Below are 17,396 nucleotides of genomic sequence, written 5' to 3' on the forward strand. Positions count from 1 at the left end.
AGTGTTATACGTAGAAGAGAGGTGAAGCTTACCTTCTTTCCCTGCTTGCCGCGCGCGCCCCGCTCTCCAGGCGGACCGGGTGGTCCAGCCGGGCCGACGTCGCCCCTGTCGCCCTGGGGCCCTGCGTATCAGCGCACATCAACAAAAACGTCCTCTCTCTTTCTCTCTCTCTATCCCTCTCTATATCAATCTTATCTCGCGCCCCCGCGATTTATCCCCTCGTCTACAAGCTTTTCTACTCTTTTTTTTCTCTCTTTCTCTCTCATCGAGCGCGATACAACCGCTCCGCGCGCTCATAAAGCTCCTGAGAATTTATTATATAGAGAGAGAGAGGCAACATCCGTTATAACAGCTGGCCCGCAGCTTTAAAGCGCCGCGGCGTCGTTTACGAGTGCGAGTCGGTTTCCTCGCGGCTGCACGAGAAAAGAATCGTTTATGAGAGCGCGCGGTCCATTTCGAAATCAAGCGCGGCTCACTTTTATTTCCCTCACGGATGCGCGATCCATCAGGATCCGCGCGGAGAAAGAGAGAGAGAGAGAGAGAGAGAGAGAGAGAGGGAGAGAGAGATAGAGAGAGGGTGGCTAATGGCGATAGAAGTGCAGCGACGTTTTTTTTTCTCTCTCCAAGTAGTGGTATGTACACATTATCATTGTATATCACACAAGTTACATGTATATAGAAAAAGCATTTATATAATAATCTGTATGAAATTACCAGGTGGACCAGGCGGGCCTGGCGGTCCCTCGAAGACTCCGGTGGCGAAGGGCTCGCCGTCTATCGACGTCGTCAGTCCTCGCTCGCCCTTGTCGCCCTTGTCGCCCTGAAATCAGAGAGAAACGAAATTCAGCTGCGGAGTCGGCAAAAACTAATTCCTCTCTACGTTACGAGCCCCGTCACCAAGTTTCAACTACACAGACCAGAGGCTCCCCGCGGCTAACGAGCATAGATAAGAGAGCGCGAAAAAATGAGCGACGGGCACATCACGATTCCTATATACATATTCCCGCGTGTGCGCAGCCAGCCCTCATGTTAATTAGTCCGCAAGAATTGCTAATTCGCTGCGCGTACAGTATTCCAGCTCCGCTCTGTGTGAGTATGTGTGTGTGCGCCCGGCCATGTTATACTTCCAACTAAAGGCAGCCGGAATCGATGACACCGAAAGATTATATTGCAGCCGGCGAGCGCAGAGGTTAATTGCGCGGAGCAATAAGACAGAGTCGGATTAGCTCAGTGTGAGAGGCGGAGGCAAATCGCGAGAGCGTAATTGCGCAAACTTATGTGTGCCCGTGTGTATGTGTATAATCTACTGCGTTAAAATTCAAAAGCGATTGTACAATACAGCCAGTATAGTCCTCGATTTGAAATATAATGGGCTCTCACTGGTATTCCTGGGAGTCCTGGTAAGCCGGGCGCCCCGTACTCGCCTTGAACGCCCTGGACAATCGAGCGTTTGAGTATAACATTGTATTTACGGCGATATCTCACGACGGCAAAGAGACTGATAATAAATAACGCGAGAGATGCGATTATCTGTATAAAGACAGTGTGTGTGTGCGTGTGTCACCTTGAGTCCGGCGGATCCGGGTGGGCCTTGAGGCCCAATGGGTCCCACGGGGCCCGGAGCTCCCTTCTCGCCTGCGGGTCCGATTGCTCCTGGTGGGCCTTGGCTGCCATCGTGACCGGGAACTCCTTCGACTCCTGCAGGACCTGGGGGTCCTGGTGGGCCTGGCTCGCCTTGCTCGCCCTGTACAGGCACACGGCTCGTCAGCATTGCATTTGATAATACAGATACTCCCGACTATACGTTTGCTCGAATGATTTTGAAAAAGTGAATTTTCTTTATACCTTGTTTATGATTTTTTTATTATTAATGTATTACCCGTTACGTTCATGCATATGTTGTTAAATGGAAAATTATACTAGGCATAGCAGTACGAATGAATTATGAGGTGAAATGCTCTGTACTTGGACGAAGAGAATTGTTTCTTATATTAACTATAGCAAGTGAAACTGAAATTGCATTCGTTTGGACGAAACGTAAATCGATTTATAAGTTTAGTTTTTATTGTATAAAAGCATGTTCAAAAACTCTCCAAGTATTGGGCATTTTACCTCGATAGATAAATAAACAAATGTCACCCTCTCGATAACGTAACAAATTTCTAAAAACTCAATCATGCATCTATATTTTATATATATTATACTTTTGTTGCACACAGCTATCTTCATTAAATCTATCTAATCCATGTAAAATTAACCATGCGGACTTTATCATTTTCATTTAATACTCGCATATGAATATACCGATTAAAATTAAAAACTCATGCAGGAATATGAAATTTCAAACTGAAAAATCTAATTTCGACTACGTATACTGCGAAAAAAATTTAAAAATCTCTTATCTTCTGCGTATAAATCAGCGATTCGCACATCATGTTCACGGCCGTAAAAATTGTTTCAAATATATATGTATAGATCATAAATGTCTCAAATGCGAGGATATAATCTGAATTGAAAATTAATTGGCGGGACTTGACGGTAGAAGCAAACTTACTTTGAGAGTTATGATCTGCTGGTTGGTGATATTATGTCCCATCGCCTGAAGTTCCTAGAAAGTAGGCCAACTACAGGTAAAAACTAAACCGCTACAGTATAGAAATAATAATATTATAACAAAAAAAAAAGTGACTTGACGCAACGTATAGATTAATGAGGGGATCCGATTGATGGGAGATTTGGTGATTGATTTTCGTTTTCATCATCATTAACTGCATTATATACCATACATCAACGATGACGCGCGAATATGACGTTTCTTTCTCTCTTTAATTCTCGAAATTTCAGCGCCAGTTTGTAACATCGTATACCTACGTGTTTAAAAATTCTACGAAAGTTAAAAAACCATGCACAGTAAAACTTATAGATATAGTATGTAATTATTTCCACTACTGAACAACGCATGCCTCGAACAAATACTATATATTATTATAATTCGAAGTGAACGGCTGACGAAGCAGTATTCCGTTGCGCATATTCAATTTGCACAAATGTAAGCAACAAAGGGCATGTTCGTCAGTCGCGACTCGATTTACGTCACCGCAGCACACCCACAAACCACTAGATATAATAATGTGTGTAGAGAGAAAAAATACAATGCTACACCGAAAGCACTGCGCCGCAACGATAAATAGAACCCAAATGAAACAAACAAAAGGTAAACAAATTGCATTGACGCAATATATTAACTAAGTGTACACAATATATATATATATATATGTAAAATACCACATGTCATTATTATTACTGTATACAATACGTATAGAGACTGATAAGAGAACAAAAATACTAATGATAAAAAACGTAAGAGAAAAAAAAACAAGTTTAAATAACGAACGATGAAAGCCTTGGGAAGGCCGGTTACCTTCAGCGCGACGATTTCGGCATATCCCAGTGTCCCGCCGCGTAGCGTTGTCACCGACCTCTTTAACCCTAATCCCTGTGCATTGACCCGTAGGCGGGAAGATTTTTTTCATTTTTAATATTGTACATGTAATAATGACGATTTTTGACTATCTGCGCTCTCTCTCTCTCTCTCTCTCTCTCTCTCTCTCTCTCTCTCTCTCTATATATATATATATATATATATATATATATATATATATATATATATATATATATATATATATATATATATATATATTATCACGCTCTTTATCATAAACAGGTAGTTATATATGCAATACACAACGACCAAATCTCATTTTACCTTCCGCACGCGTATAAGCTGCATCTATATTTCACACGTGCTCTGATTTGATATTTCACACTGTACACTGCGTTGTACTCAGCGAAATGTAGATGCATCGGATAGAGATAATCACGGATAATTATATTGGCGAATGAAAATTTCCATTATATATATATATATATATATATATATATATATATATATATATATATATATATATATATATATATATATATATATATATATATATATATATATATATATATATATATATATATATATATATATATATATATATATATATATATATATATCAATTTTACGCTTGCAAGTTTGTGTATACAAATATAGTATCGTGAATCCACCGAGAGCTACTGCGGTCGCGAATATAACGTCTGTGTTATACGGTATAAATATTCAGAAGGAATCGCGGTAGGGGAAGAGATGGCTCTTGATACTCATCTTTCAAATTATTCAAATTTGTGTAACATCGCTGTTGATAGGCTGTTGGCGGACAACAGTTGCTACAAAACACACTGCTTCTTCCTCCCCTTCCGCGCGCGCGCTCGCGCTCGCGAGCGTGGGATTAATGTAATGGAAATTTTATTCATAGCGTATCGGAAAGAAGTAGGTATGGGAAGAAGAAGGTATATAAGGGCGCAGGCCTATGCATACCCGTATAATATGTATGTATATACGGCTGCGGGATTTGTGAAAAGTACGTAATATACTCGCTGCAGAGGTAAATCTTGATTTGCCGAATGAAACGGCGTTCGCTCGAGGTTGGCAGTAATTTTGAACGAGTATAGAACGAATCTTTATAGTATGGGGTGGAATCAAGATGGGTGCGATGAGGACGCTTTTTTTTAAATTCGTCAGTTTTTGGGATTTAGAAATGAAGTAGATTTTCAGAGTAGGAGCACACCTTTCTAGGTTTTTTTTTGTTATTTTGTAGCGTGAATATGTTCAAAAAAGTCAGAGAGATACCTTAAACGGAAAAGGTATGTTTCTCGAATCATAGTACGAGAAAAGAGCTTTAATTCGAAAACACAAATATCGTTCAAAATAGTCGTTTGCATAGAAAGTTGTCTACGATTAAAGATAGCTAAAAAAGATCGACAATAATTACTTGACTTAGAAAATCCTCGAGATTTTTATGATTTTTCGCCATTAAATAATATGAAACTATTTTCTTGACACCTAACGACTTCAGACCGCTAGAGCGATATCAATTACTAAAATAAAGCAGTTTTGGACTGGCCCTTGGGTCACCGCCTATACTCTCCGTGTTTCTGACAGGTGAAGATAGGTGGCGCATGGGCATTTTTCCGTTTTCCTCATGACAATATGCGCACCAGAGTCTAGATAATACAGTGATGTGCCACCAATGCTAAACTGCCTCGTCTACTGCTTCGGTCGTCCATGCTATAACTGCGAGCGAGTTCGTCTATTAAGTTGATTTTTGTCGAAGTGTTTTTAAGAAAAAAATAGTTTTTTACAATTGCAGTGAACGGATTGAATGATTACCATAACTGTTTTACCTAGAATGATGTGCTCCCATTTCAAATACTTGACCTCCATAAAACTACGGGATTAAAAAACATTTCCTCGCACACAGGACTGAAGGACACTGCCCTCTGATTTGATGTTCGCGTGTAATGTATACGGACAAAGAGCGAGGGCATAGCTATATACCAGTATATATATATATATATATATATATATATATATATATATATATATATATATATATATATATATATATATATATATATATATATATATATATATATATATATATATAAAGCGCGGTCGCGACGAGAGACGCAACTGCACAATAGAGGGACTGCGCCCGCGGAGGGAGGTGTATAAGGACAACGACGACTGCAGCTTTTTGATTTATATATAGCTATATATATGTGCGTAGTAAACGTGAACTCAGCACGAATGTAATAGATACCTTGACTGCGGAGAAAACGTCGAATCCTGGACTTCCGAGCTCACCCTTTTGTCCTTTGTCTCCTGGCCGACCCTGTGACGAAATGAAATTCTCATTAAAATCTCGCCCTCTCTATAAATACAACAGGCTATATATCTAGCTCTTTGACGCTGAAAAATCAACGCGTTTATATTTCGTTTGAAAAAAAAACTTCTCCTCTCGCGCATATCCTTATGGCGCGCAGCATCTTTTCGTCAATATTTATCTAGCCTTCCGTGGCTCTTTCGGGAACGCGCGCGTCGAAAGCAGAGAGCTTGTATAGCTTCGGACATCGTGTCAGCGGCAGATATTTCGAAATTGTATTTACTCTACTTAGAAGAAGCCATTAGCGGAGCGATGCGCTCTCGTATTACTCACCGGGTCACCTTTGGGTCCATCCATTCCGATGGGTCCCTGAAACGTTAATAGAGGCTTAGTATAGTCAAATCGGCCTGGCCAGGCTCGAGCTGTGGCTAAGCTGAGCGGATATTATATGGCGACAGAAAAGAAATGAAAAGTATAGAATGTTTAAATAGGAGATAATTGAACAATTTGTATGAGCTGCTTTTAACGTTGTAAATGCTTCCAAATACGAGTACTTGCAAAAACTACGACTAGATTACAAACTACTACTACATTATAGTAACGCGACTACGATAAAACACAAAGATTAGTCTGTACTGAAATCTACACTGAGAGAAATATGATGTAAATTTTTACCAAACTTTTTAGTAATCGAGTCACAAACTGAAAATTTAGTTATGAAACCGGGACCTACAGTGCAAGAGGACTACCGACCCTTTTAAAAATATTCTCTTGGTTTTAAAAATTCACCTCAAAATTACCATACTGTGTAGGAAATTTTATCACTTAGGTTAGTAAAAATTACCATTTGCCTTATAAGACACGTATTGTAATTTTTTCGGTATTTTCAGTCCGTGAACAGATTACCAAACTTTCTCGTAATATTTCCCATATTTTTAGTAAAATTTACTGCAAGTTTCTCTCAGTGTACAGCGATCAATGGCAACGAAAAAATCAAATGTAAAGTGCTGCGTTGGTTACTGTGAACATGGCTGACATCAGTTGACAATGCAAGGTCGTGATACCTACAACTAACGCGGCTGTATTCGATTGTTCGAATAAGCTCTGAAAAAAAATTGAGAGATGGAATGCCAGTACGGCGTGGGGTATCAGTTCTCGCGCGCTCGCGGACAGGCGCTTTGGAGGCAAAGTATGCGCGATAGCGCGTCGGGATTCGGGATTTAGTCTGGAGAGAGAGAGAGAGAGAGCTAGCTAGCTAGCCGGCAGCGCAACATCGGACCTGTCGCGACAGCCCCGAGCGCGGCTGAAATTTACGATTATGGTGGGGTGGCTCGGCGCCGCCGGTAATCCTCTGCTAATACGCCGACGGGCCCACGCCGCTTTAGAGTATTAATCAGGATTCCAGATCAGCGAGAGCTATAGGTACGCGCGCGCGCAGCGCGATGAGAGGGCGGAGGTATTAGGTGCAGCTCCAGCGCGCGACTCTTCTCTCTCTCTCTCTCTCTCCACCCACACCACTGCTGTGTCTAGCGGACACAGAGAGAGAGAGAGAGAGAGAGAGAGAGAGAGAGAGAGAGAGAGAGAGAGAGAGAGAGAGAGAGAGAGAGAGAGAGAGAGAGAGAGAGAGAGAGAGAGAGAGAGAGAGAGAGAGAGAGAGAGAGAGAGAGGAACAGGCAGTTTGACGAGCCCGAGGCTAATACGCGCTTTTTCTCGCTTCGATCCAACTGTGTAGAGCTTTGAGCCCTCACTCTGTGTGTTCGTTCCGCTGATTGAGAATTAACGACAACGCGGCGGCCGAGCCCTCGATCGCTTTGTTATTTTATATTGCGTTAATAGCTTCGGTATCGCCGGGGATGCGTATACGCGAGTGTGTCCGATATTGCTTTTGTTGCCGATTGGGCGATATCAATTTTCCTTTTTTAGCTTCGACGGAATTACAAGGGACCGACGCCTACGGTATCTCGGAACGATTTTAAATAATGGAAACAAACGGTGACTCGACGATGAGAATGTATATGTATAAGAGTATATGCTAGGCGGAAATTTGGCCATTACATAGAGAGAGCCGTATACAAGTTAACAAACCGGAAAGCCGGGATAGCCGCGCACTCCGCTGTGGCCCTGTAACAAATTAACGTGGCAATTGTACATCGCTGAGAGCCTCAAGTGTGTCATCTGTGCTTTGCGAAATGCTGTGATGTGGCCTAGATAGCACGCGATTTTTTTTTTTGTTTCGAATAGGCAAAATAAAAAAAATTTATATTCCTCGTGATTTATTAGATCGGTGTACACGGTGTATGCAAATTTACCGGAAATACGCGCGTGGCTTTGTAGTACTTTATTTTCAGCCTCGCGAGAGTTATATATTGCGCGGACGAGCTGTATCAATGAATGTTCCTACGACGGATTATGTGCTGTATTCTTACCGCTGGTCCAACATCACCGCTCTCGCCCTTACGACCCTGAAATTCCATCGACAGCTGTGAATCACACTTTTATACTCATTTTTATAACCTATGCTTATTCTTTTCCTTGCACTGCCAATAATTCTCTCTTTTTTTGCGTAAACAAAAACCTCGTTTTATTTGGAAGCAATAAGTTTTAAAATACAGACAATACAGACGAAGGCTATATTTCTTGCAGAAAATAAACCTTTGGTATTGTTTATATAGGAGGAAAGCCAGAAATAAAAGAAAAAAATCAAAAAATAATATACCGGAAAACCATTCATGCCTGGTGTACCGGCTATACCCTGGAATAATTGTTATTCAATATTAAAACACACATTGTTAGGATTACTACTTTATCGCATGCATCGTGTCGTTATTTTATTTATTCTAATACATTAATAAATAATAAACATGCATTTCGTACTGTAGATATATGTTTTTTTTTTAATTTACTAGTTGTAACTATTTCTGTACTATATGCGCACTAAATCAATAAATAGATTCTATAAGCTCATTCTCAATAAAATATACAGGATGATCTATATATAAATAGAAAAATTGATATTACACGCTGTACACTCTATATTCAAGCTTATTCAGTATTTTTTTTTCACCACAATTTAATCACGCGAAAAATTAATTTTGCGCACATACACGCTTACACAAATGTTATTCCTCTAAAAGATTGCGCTTGGCATTTAATCTGACGCTGTTTGTCAGCAGCAAATTTGTGCTTTGCTAATGCAAAGCTTACAATTGTCCAATTTAATTGGAACTACGCGAGAACTACGCGTCGACGAGTTAAGATATGCTGTCTGGGGTAAAGCTGTTGCTGCGCAAAAAACTTTGTTACTTTGTTGCGATTAGTCGGTATTAAAGAGTGTGTGCATTTGGCGAAAGCACAAATCTGCGCAAAGACGCTAACTACTTCAACTGTTATAATGTATTACTGTATCAACTACTCTACTTTTGTTAAAATGCTAAAAACATTATTATCGAACTGTGCAGTTAAAATATTCCCTTACATTCCTGTCTTCGATTTCTTTGTCTAGATAATTTTGTAATGATTGACTGTTAAATCGAAGACAGCACTGGTTAAACTACAAACAAACGCGTAGAGATGCGTAACGACGTAACAACTTACCGGTGCACCTGGATCGCCAGGATCACCCTTTTTACCCTTTTTGCCCCGTTTTCCCGCCGGGCCTGGACTGCCTGGAGGACCTGGAAGGTTGGAAATTTAAAAATTCATTAGAGCAGTGCGTCTGTACTTGTTTTTAATTAAATTGAAATTTTTAATGAAAACATTTTCACATCCCACCCCCATATACAAACTCTCCTCTCCGAAAGGGATGAAAGGAGTAGCATTTTTTTAATAAACTGCATACAATTTGCATAAAACTAATTCGAAATAGCAGTAAGCTCTCGTACAAACTCGAACAATCCAAAGTTCTCTCGATCGTTTGAAGAAGCAATTAGCCCCCGATAAAAAGCGAGAGCCGTGTACCTGTACAGAGCCGTGGAATAATTAAACACAGAGAGAAGTTTTCTTAAACGCTTCCGTTATCAGTCGAGCTACTGGGTCAGTAAATCCGATAATGATAAACGCTCCTTAATCGCAGCTAGTAGCCTCTCTCTCACTTCCGGCGTCGTGTGCCAGCAGAAGCGCAAAGTAAAGATGCAAAAGATTGAAGCGAGAGAGAGAGAGAGAAAGAGAAAAAAAGCTCCGTGATTAAAAGGAGGGTCTCGTCGGGGGGAATTTTTCGCTCTCGTCGGTGCGCACGAGGCTTGAAAACGTTAAAAGCCAACGCAAACTTCATTAACTTCCATTTTCATTTTCTGGCCTTTTTCCTCCCTCTCTCTCTCTCTCTCTCTCTCTCTCTCTTCGGTACACACAGCAGCTCCCTCTTCTTTCGACCTTTAATTTTTTTCCCTCCGCCACCCACGCCACCACTTCCTCCTCTCGGTCTCTTTTATTTTCATCAGGCCTGTAGTGTAACCACTCAGCGCCACTTTTACATCATAACAATAATAATATCCTTTTTTCAGAACGCCGGTGTTTTCGTCAAATCTCTGACGAACGTGTTCGAGGCGACGGTTATCGGAAAATGGAGGACGGATAACAACATAATGCACGACACACTCCGCAGATGAAGACTGACGGAGATTTCGGGGAAGGAGGAGGACGAGCAGCAGCAGCAGCATATAGCCGGGGCGAACTTTTGCTTTCGCGGCAGCAATTTATCTCGGCGAGCTGAGTTTATCAGGCATACGGGCCGGGGGAAATCGATTTGCATAGGCAAGCGCACCATCCCAGAGGCGTTTTTGCGACTATTCAAATATGCGATTCGATCAAGATGAAAGCTTGAAGGTAAGCAAGCATCAACGAAACGTTTTAGAGTCGGCGGGGCTCTTCTTCCTTTTCCCGCACTTTTTATTCGCGTAAACGCTATCTCGCGCTCTTCTGATGTGCTAATGGAAGCTCTGATGGATTCACGCTGCTGTATACACACATGTCTCGTCGTATAAATGAAAAAGAATCGAGCCGACGTAATATCCGAAGGTAATATAAGCATGATATAATAACGCGTGTGCGATATCCGTTAATCCATTAAAAGTGATTAGAAGTAAATGACTGTTTGCCCGACGCGCCGCGACGACGACGACTATTTACTCGCGCTTGCATACATACATACATAGACACCCAGGGACGTGTGTGTGTACACGTGTCAATACGTGTGTATATTCGGCAAGATATTAAAGCGGCAAACTTGCGAAACGGGATTCGGCCCTCCCCTGTACTCTTTGATGTCTGCCGGGGCTTAATTGCCTCCATTAGTAATGCGTTTACACAGGGGAGCGCTCGAGCGAGTAGCGAGGAGTGAACAGAGGCTGCTGCTGCTGCTGCCGCTGTGCTGCGTAAGGTAAACGCGATATACGAAATTTCATGCTTTGCCATCGAGTGCTTTGCCTCTCTCTCTCTCTCTCTCGCTTATATGTGTGTGTGTATGTATGTGGGCATATACGCGAGACCTAGATCTGCAGCTGCCATTGGACCTCGCATTTGAGAGAGCTCGCGCGCTTCAGGAGAGCCGTCTCATTTAATTATGCGCGAGAGAGCGAAGTAGCCCCGGCTGTTTATCGGAAAATTTTCACTCTCAACTCTTTTCTAGCCAAGAGCTGCGCACGAGTATGTGTGTGTTTGTGTGCGTGTGTGAGAGAGAGAGAGAGAGAGAGGGGGAGGGCTACGGTGCTTATAATCTCGGCAAGCTGCGATTCCCCGGTGTGTACGCAGCACAAACTCGACCGGCGAAAGGGAGAGTATATGTACCGCGAGGGAAGAAGCTCGATGTAGCGTGAACGTGAGCCGCTTGAAAAATATATGATGAGCTAGCTTTCGTCGCCTCATGTATACGGCGGCGGCGGCGGCGGCGGCAAAAGAGCGAGGAATCTCTCATTGTTTCGTCTGCTCTACTAATGCCGCCAGCTGTGTGCCGTACGCGTGAAGTGCCTCGCGCTGCGCACAAAAGCAGCCCCGCCGCACAATAATACACATCGCGCAAAAGTTCATTTCGTGCTTTGTCCAAGCTTGCCTCCTTTTTTCTTTCTCTTTCGAGCGAACTGGGGCAGAGAGAGAGAGAGAGAGAGAGAGAGAGAGAGAGAGAGAGAGAGACGCTACCGTTTTCCTCTAATTATTCCCTCGAAGCTCTCACGCACTTTTTATGTATACAGCCGAGTTAAATCAGCAGAAGAATTGAATCAAGCGGTTCGTCGATTTCCCGCGGGATATACCGCGCGCGAGTAGTATAAAAATAAACGAGGATCACTACTCTCATGCGGAAAGTGATAAACGAGCTTTTTCGTTGTTACTGCGTCGATCTCCTACCAAGATTATATACACTCTCACGCTTATCGGCCGCCGGAAGGATATACACACCGATCGCGACTACTGGGGCGAGAAGAGTGCAGATAACGATGTCCGCGAAAAAACGAGCTTTTACACGCGCGAAAGCTCTGTGTACACAAGCACGAAGCTCCATTACACACGGCGTCGCGCGCGAGAGATCGTTGTTTATAAATCCTTGAGGATTACGTATACAGCTATAGCGGTGCGGGGGTGTATATAACGTCGAACCGCTTGCAAGCGAGCGAGCGTCGTACTAATTATACAAGACTCTTCGCGGTTACACCGGTGTACTGCGCGCCGCACCGCAGGATAATTAACGATTCGCCGACGAGAAGAGGAGGAGGACAAGCGCCGGTACACAAGAGCTTATACTGTGTACGTACACATACACAATACTGTTCCGTCGATAATACGTATGAAAAATTGTCGTTAAGACGCTCGGCAGAAGCCGGATAACGCCTGGTAATTGGAATCGGATTGCGTTGCAATTACGCGGAATTTCGGAGAGACGGCCCATTAAAGCTCGCAGAAGCAGCAGCGGCAGGTCGATTATTATTGCGCTCGCGCGCGCGCGAGGTTCCTTAAAAGCGAAATTTCCAGAGGAAATTCCGAAGCCGCGACGCTCATTAAAGCTCGGCGCGCCGCGATGCGGCAGAGAATAATGGGATTCTCTCTCTCTCTCTCTCTCTCTCTCTCTCTCGTCTAGTGCATGCGCGAGAGACAGGCGTCAAAAGCGAATCGAGCGTATGCACAGCTTGCGGCGCTTGCTCAAAGAGCTCGCTTTATGCGCCTTAGCTTATTGCATTTCGATCTTTGACACGACCGGCGTCTACGCTAATGCATAGCGTCGCGAAGCTCCTTTTTGAAATAAATCGTCGCGATTATACGTATGTATCGGATTCGCTGCGTCGGCTATTTCCGAGCAATTGAACGCGAGAAGTACATTTCAAGTTCTCTGCAGTTAGATTCGTTAAGCGCTCGCGAGCTTTTTACAAGTACAGCCCAGCTGCCGTCCGTGAACATTCGCGGGGCTTCGTTGCGAAGCTTTATTCCAGCTTACACGGAGCGAAAGTTGACGAGCTGGAAGGATTATGATTGCGCTTAACTGCGTAAAGCGCTGTGTGTGTGTGCGTGCGTGCGTGTGCTTGCAACTTCTTAATTATTACAAATAGCTCGTGGAAAATCCTTGGCTGCGCTAATTAAACTCAGCCGTGTCGCGTAAATCCTCCTCGCGTCCTTAGGAGAATGAGACTAGCTGCTGCTTTGTGTATAGGCCAGGCTTTATATAAATTAATTGCGCTATAAAAAAGAGCCGCCGCTGGTGCATAGGCAGTTTTAGCGAGTAATAGTAAGAGCGAAACTTGCATGTGTGTATAAGCGCACGTCGCCGTACGTTTACATATTTTACGGCCGGTATCTGCACAGCGTCTCGCGGTTTCATATTTGAAATTTTCTCTCCTGAAATATACATCCGAGACTGCGCTAGCTGTGGCGCTGCTGCTGAAGCTCCGCAACTTTTCTCTCTCTATACTCGCCGGCCCCTGCCTTCTGCTCCTTATTCGCGTGTTTATACTCGCGCGCTCGCCTGCTCATACTCATCTCTCGTGACTTCTTATGAACAATACGCATTTTTCTTCCTTCTTAACTTGTTATTTCAGTGTGTGTGTACACACGCGTGGTGGTATTACACGTACTATTTCGAGTGACGACGAGAAGCCATATGTAACGTAAACACACATTTTTATATAGCTACACTAATACTCTTTGTTCGCGTCTCTTTGTTTTTTATTTTCGCCCGCAGACTCAGAAGCGAGAGAGAAAGATCTATTTGTTTTTGTTTTGTGCGTGTCGGTATACGACGGCGGCTTGATGTTGTATTTTTATTCGTCACCGACGACGACGACGACGACTAAACGCTCGCAGCTCTCTCTACACTGTCTCTCCAGCGTTCGCCCCGTCAATGCTCGAACCTTGCACTTGAGACGAGAATAGAGTGCGCGCGGCTATTTGCGATCGCGCGCGCTCGCGCAGGTATTATATTATGCACGAGCTTTCAAGCGTGAAACACTGCGTTAACAAGTGATGGGTATTATGCGCGGGTATATAACGTGTAGGTAGGTGGAGAGGAAAATTTCGTGTGAAAAATTTCCCTAGCGCAGTGCAGTTGATATGGAAATTTCAGGGATGGAGTTTTTTTCTCCCCGTTGAGAAAATATTTAACAGAGAGAAATTCTTTTGGTAGTTTGGCGGTGTTGAATTCGAAGTCTGCGTTCGTATCTTCAATATTTAACGAATACGTGTAATATCCAATAGAAAATAATCCGGAGAACTTGCGGCGCAAGGGTTTTGTGCATATACTTGGAGATTGAAGACCTTCCTCGAGTTAAAGAATAGTGTAATGGGCTGAACTTTTACGAGACTTTTCATTTTTGCAGCCTCGCGTGCGTTAATATTATGAACGTGCACATTTTTAAGGAGCTTGCCTTCTTGGTTTGTTTACAATTAGGGCAGCCGTATACTTAATCTCGATTAGGATACTTCATGTTTAAAAAATGAGCTTTTTTAAGCACGAAAAATTCTAACGAAGAAATAGACACTGTAATGGGTGCACTGGCTTATAATTAATTTGCATATTTTTTACGGAAAATTTATCTTTGGTTTCATCATCACACATAAATAGCCATCTTGTTCTCAATATCTGGATTAATAAATTGCCCGTATCGATTCATCTTAACATTGATAATTAAAGTAGCTGCAGTTATTATGTCGCTAGAGCACGATTTATTATTAAAGTAAATTGATTTTAATAATAATATTTTTAAAGAAAAATACAATTGAAAACTTGTACTGTTTCAATAATCAATATAGGTAATTATCGCGTTCCATCTTTCGAGTCATAGTTGACAATATGCAATGAAGACTTCACCATACCCGATCACGAAAGGATCGTTGCACTCCACACCTATACTATTACGCTAAGGAACTCCTTTCTTTCAATGAAATTAAATTGTTGGAGTACATAAGCAATGGTGCCGTAGATAATTTGGAATGTGAACATTTGGACGATGACGATATTTTTAACGTCTTTAATGTAGTGAAGAAGAAGAAGACAACGATGGTGGTTGGAATATGTTGATACCAATAGAATGTTTGGGAAGTAGAGAACCAAACGACAACGACGACAAAATAGTAATTGTCACCTCAATAACCATAATATTCATTACAAATTTAATGATAGAAAAAGCGGCGATGAAGATGTCAAAAAAGAAATGATCGAATTGAAGCAGGAAACGTTTGAGAACATCTTATAATCCATTTAGTTAATAACGCGTTAGTAACAATGTATTATCATTAGAGATACGTAAAAATTCAGTATTTATTTTACATTATAGAGGGTTGTTATAAATAAGCACTTTCAGAAAGATTGAGTTCGTCGCTTCATAACTAAATGAAGAAAGACAATCGCCACTCTAGCTGGCACTATAAATCCTAAGGTAATCATCGATAAGCTGCACTTGCTAAGGTAATATTGTTAAGTCAACTAACTAGTTGATTGATTATCACTCATTTTTTCATCTACTAGCAGTTAATGTGGAATATCTAAATATTTTAAATGTCGACCTTCATGGCAATATCATAAGGACTTGGAGAAGAAGTTTTTTTTCCAAGTTTTCCAATTATAGAAAAAAGAGCAAGCTTCTAATAGAGTGAATTTCTGAGATGAGCAGATTCTCCCAACGGAAACTTGGTTATATTTAGGATCCATGCATAATTGTATAAAATATTATTTAATTAAACGACAAGATTGTGACGAGGAATACGGGAAAATGCCTATATGCGCTACCTATCGTCGCTAGCCAGAGACTAATGAAGAGCTAAACATTGTTTATTGTTAAAGGGAGGTGAAAGTAAAGGTTCCCAAATAAGCCACGAGGTATTTTGTATTTCAAATGCCAAAAAAAACTAAAAGTCTAATTAACGTTTTCTTTCGGTAGAATGATTCGTTAAACTAAACAGAATGGCACTGTGCTGTTTATATTAATAGAAAGTAAAATAATAAAAAGTTTACTGGTACTACGAAGTTTTAAGATTAGCACTGAGATCGTGTTAAGATCGCGTAAACATCTTATCGTATTTCGAAACTTATTGAAAAACTCCAGTCTAATTGACAATTTCTTTCGGTAAAATGATTCTTTGTATGAAACACTATTGCGCTCTGGTCTTGGTTCTTCAATCAATACACGCTTTTATATAAAAATTCTCATGATGGGCACTTGAGTTCAGGCAGCGAGGAAAAGACCAGTCCAATACTAGTTTTGCGACTATTCTTTGGTTTGGCACAATCGTGCAACTAACAAAACGACTTATTAAGCTGGTAGTTGCTTTATATTAATTTTTATAGCTATATGAAATTAAAAATCTGGAAGAATCAAGCAGTTATAATACGAGCAGCCTACTATAACAAAGCAGTCTTGGCAAAGCTTGTATCCCGTTATACATATAATTTTTGTATTTCTTTTGGATAAAATTGAAACAGCAGTCGTGGAAAAATTGGCTTTTTCAGTGATAAACAAAGCACACAATTTCATAAAAAAAAACCTCCGATACAAAAAAAAAACGCATCCTCACAGAGCTTTCTCTCGCGAGAAAGCATCAAAAGCTAAAAAAACACATAGTTGGCTGCATCGCGCGCGCGAGCGCGCGCGCGCGTGTGTGTGTATATGCGAGAGAGCTCAAGAGAGCTCGCTTCCCTCTCGACTTAATAACTGCGTCAAGTGGCTTTTTGTCGCGCGGAAGCTCGTCCCATTCCTTCCGGCACAATATTAATCGAGCCGTCGGAAGTACATATACACACAGCGAGAGAGCGAGCGCGGTATACTGATGCAGCCGCCACCAGAGAGCACACTCCGACGCGGAAAAATGATGTCGTTCGCGTCTCTCTCCCTCTCTCGCACTGCTTTCTGCGATTAGTTGCGAATTTGGCAAAATGAATAATGGCCTTCGCGCACGATAAATTCCTCGCGCGCGACGATTCCTTTTCTTCTCTTTTCGGGCGCGTGAGAGAGAGAGAGAGAGAGAGAGAGAGAGGGGGGAGGGGGAGAGGAGAGCAGAGGGAGAACATTAATCTCGTTGGCCGGCTATATACGAGCTGGCTCGCGTCTTTATTGTAGAGCTGCTGCCGCTCCGAGTGGAGCGACGATTTCATTTCCGTCGGAACTTTGCGCTCGCTCGCGCGACAGAGAGCGGATTTGACTTTGGATTTTTCAT

At 42.1% G+C, this 17,396-nt stretch overlaps 1 protein-coding gene across 27 annotated transcripts in view; it reads right to left on the reverse strand.

Annotated features, from left to right (window-relative positions):
• Nucleotides 1–17,396, reverse strand: part of LOC100117702 (collagen alpha chain CG42342) — a 74,276-nt gene that overhangs the window by 15,879 nt on the left and 41,001 nt on the right. For 14 of the 27 annotated variants that reach the window (XM_031930643.2, XM_031930642.2, XM_031930641.2 and 11 more), the window contains 10 exons: nucleotides 9,366–9,445; nucleotides 8,198–8,233; nucleotides 7,857–7,892; nucleotides 6,105–6,140; nucleotides 5,709–5,780; nucleotides 3,422–3,508; nucleotides 2,555–2,608; nucleotides 1,565–1,744; nucleotides 715–820; nucleotides 33–121 (listed from right to left, as the gene is read on the reverse strand). In XM_031930643.2, the coding sequence (XP_031786503.1) occupies nucleotides 33–121; nucleotides 715–820; nucleotides 1,565–1,744; nucleotides 2,555–2,608; nucleotides 3,422–3,508; nucleotides 5,709–5,780; nucleotides 6,105–6,140; nucleotides 7,857–7,892; nucleotides 8,198–8,233; nucleotides 9,366–9,445 (776 nt within the window). Of the gene's footprint in view, nucleotides 1–32; nucleotides 122–714; nucleotides 821–1,564; nucleotides 1,745–2,554; nucleotides 2,609–3,421; nucleotides 3,509–5,708; nucleotides 5,781–6,104; nucleotides 6,141–7,856; nucleotides 7,893–8,197; nucleotides 8,234–8,487; nucleotides 8,524–9,365; nucleotides 9,446–17,396 lie in introns of all 27 variants that reach the window. The other 13 variants (XM_031930648.2, XM_031930650.2, XM_031930656.2 and 10 more) reach the window with 13 other exon arrangements.

The sequence above is a fragment of the Nasonia vitripennis genome, chromosome 4 (assembly GCF_009193385.2).
Source record: "Nasonia vitripennis strain AsymCx chromosome 4, Nvit_psr_1.1, whole genome shotgun sequence".
NCBI lineage: Eukaryota > Metazoa > Arthropoda > Insecta > Hymenoptera > Pteromalidae > Nasonia > Nasonia vitripennis.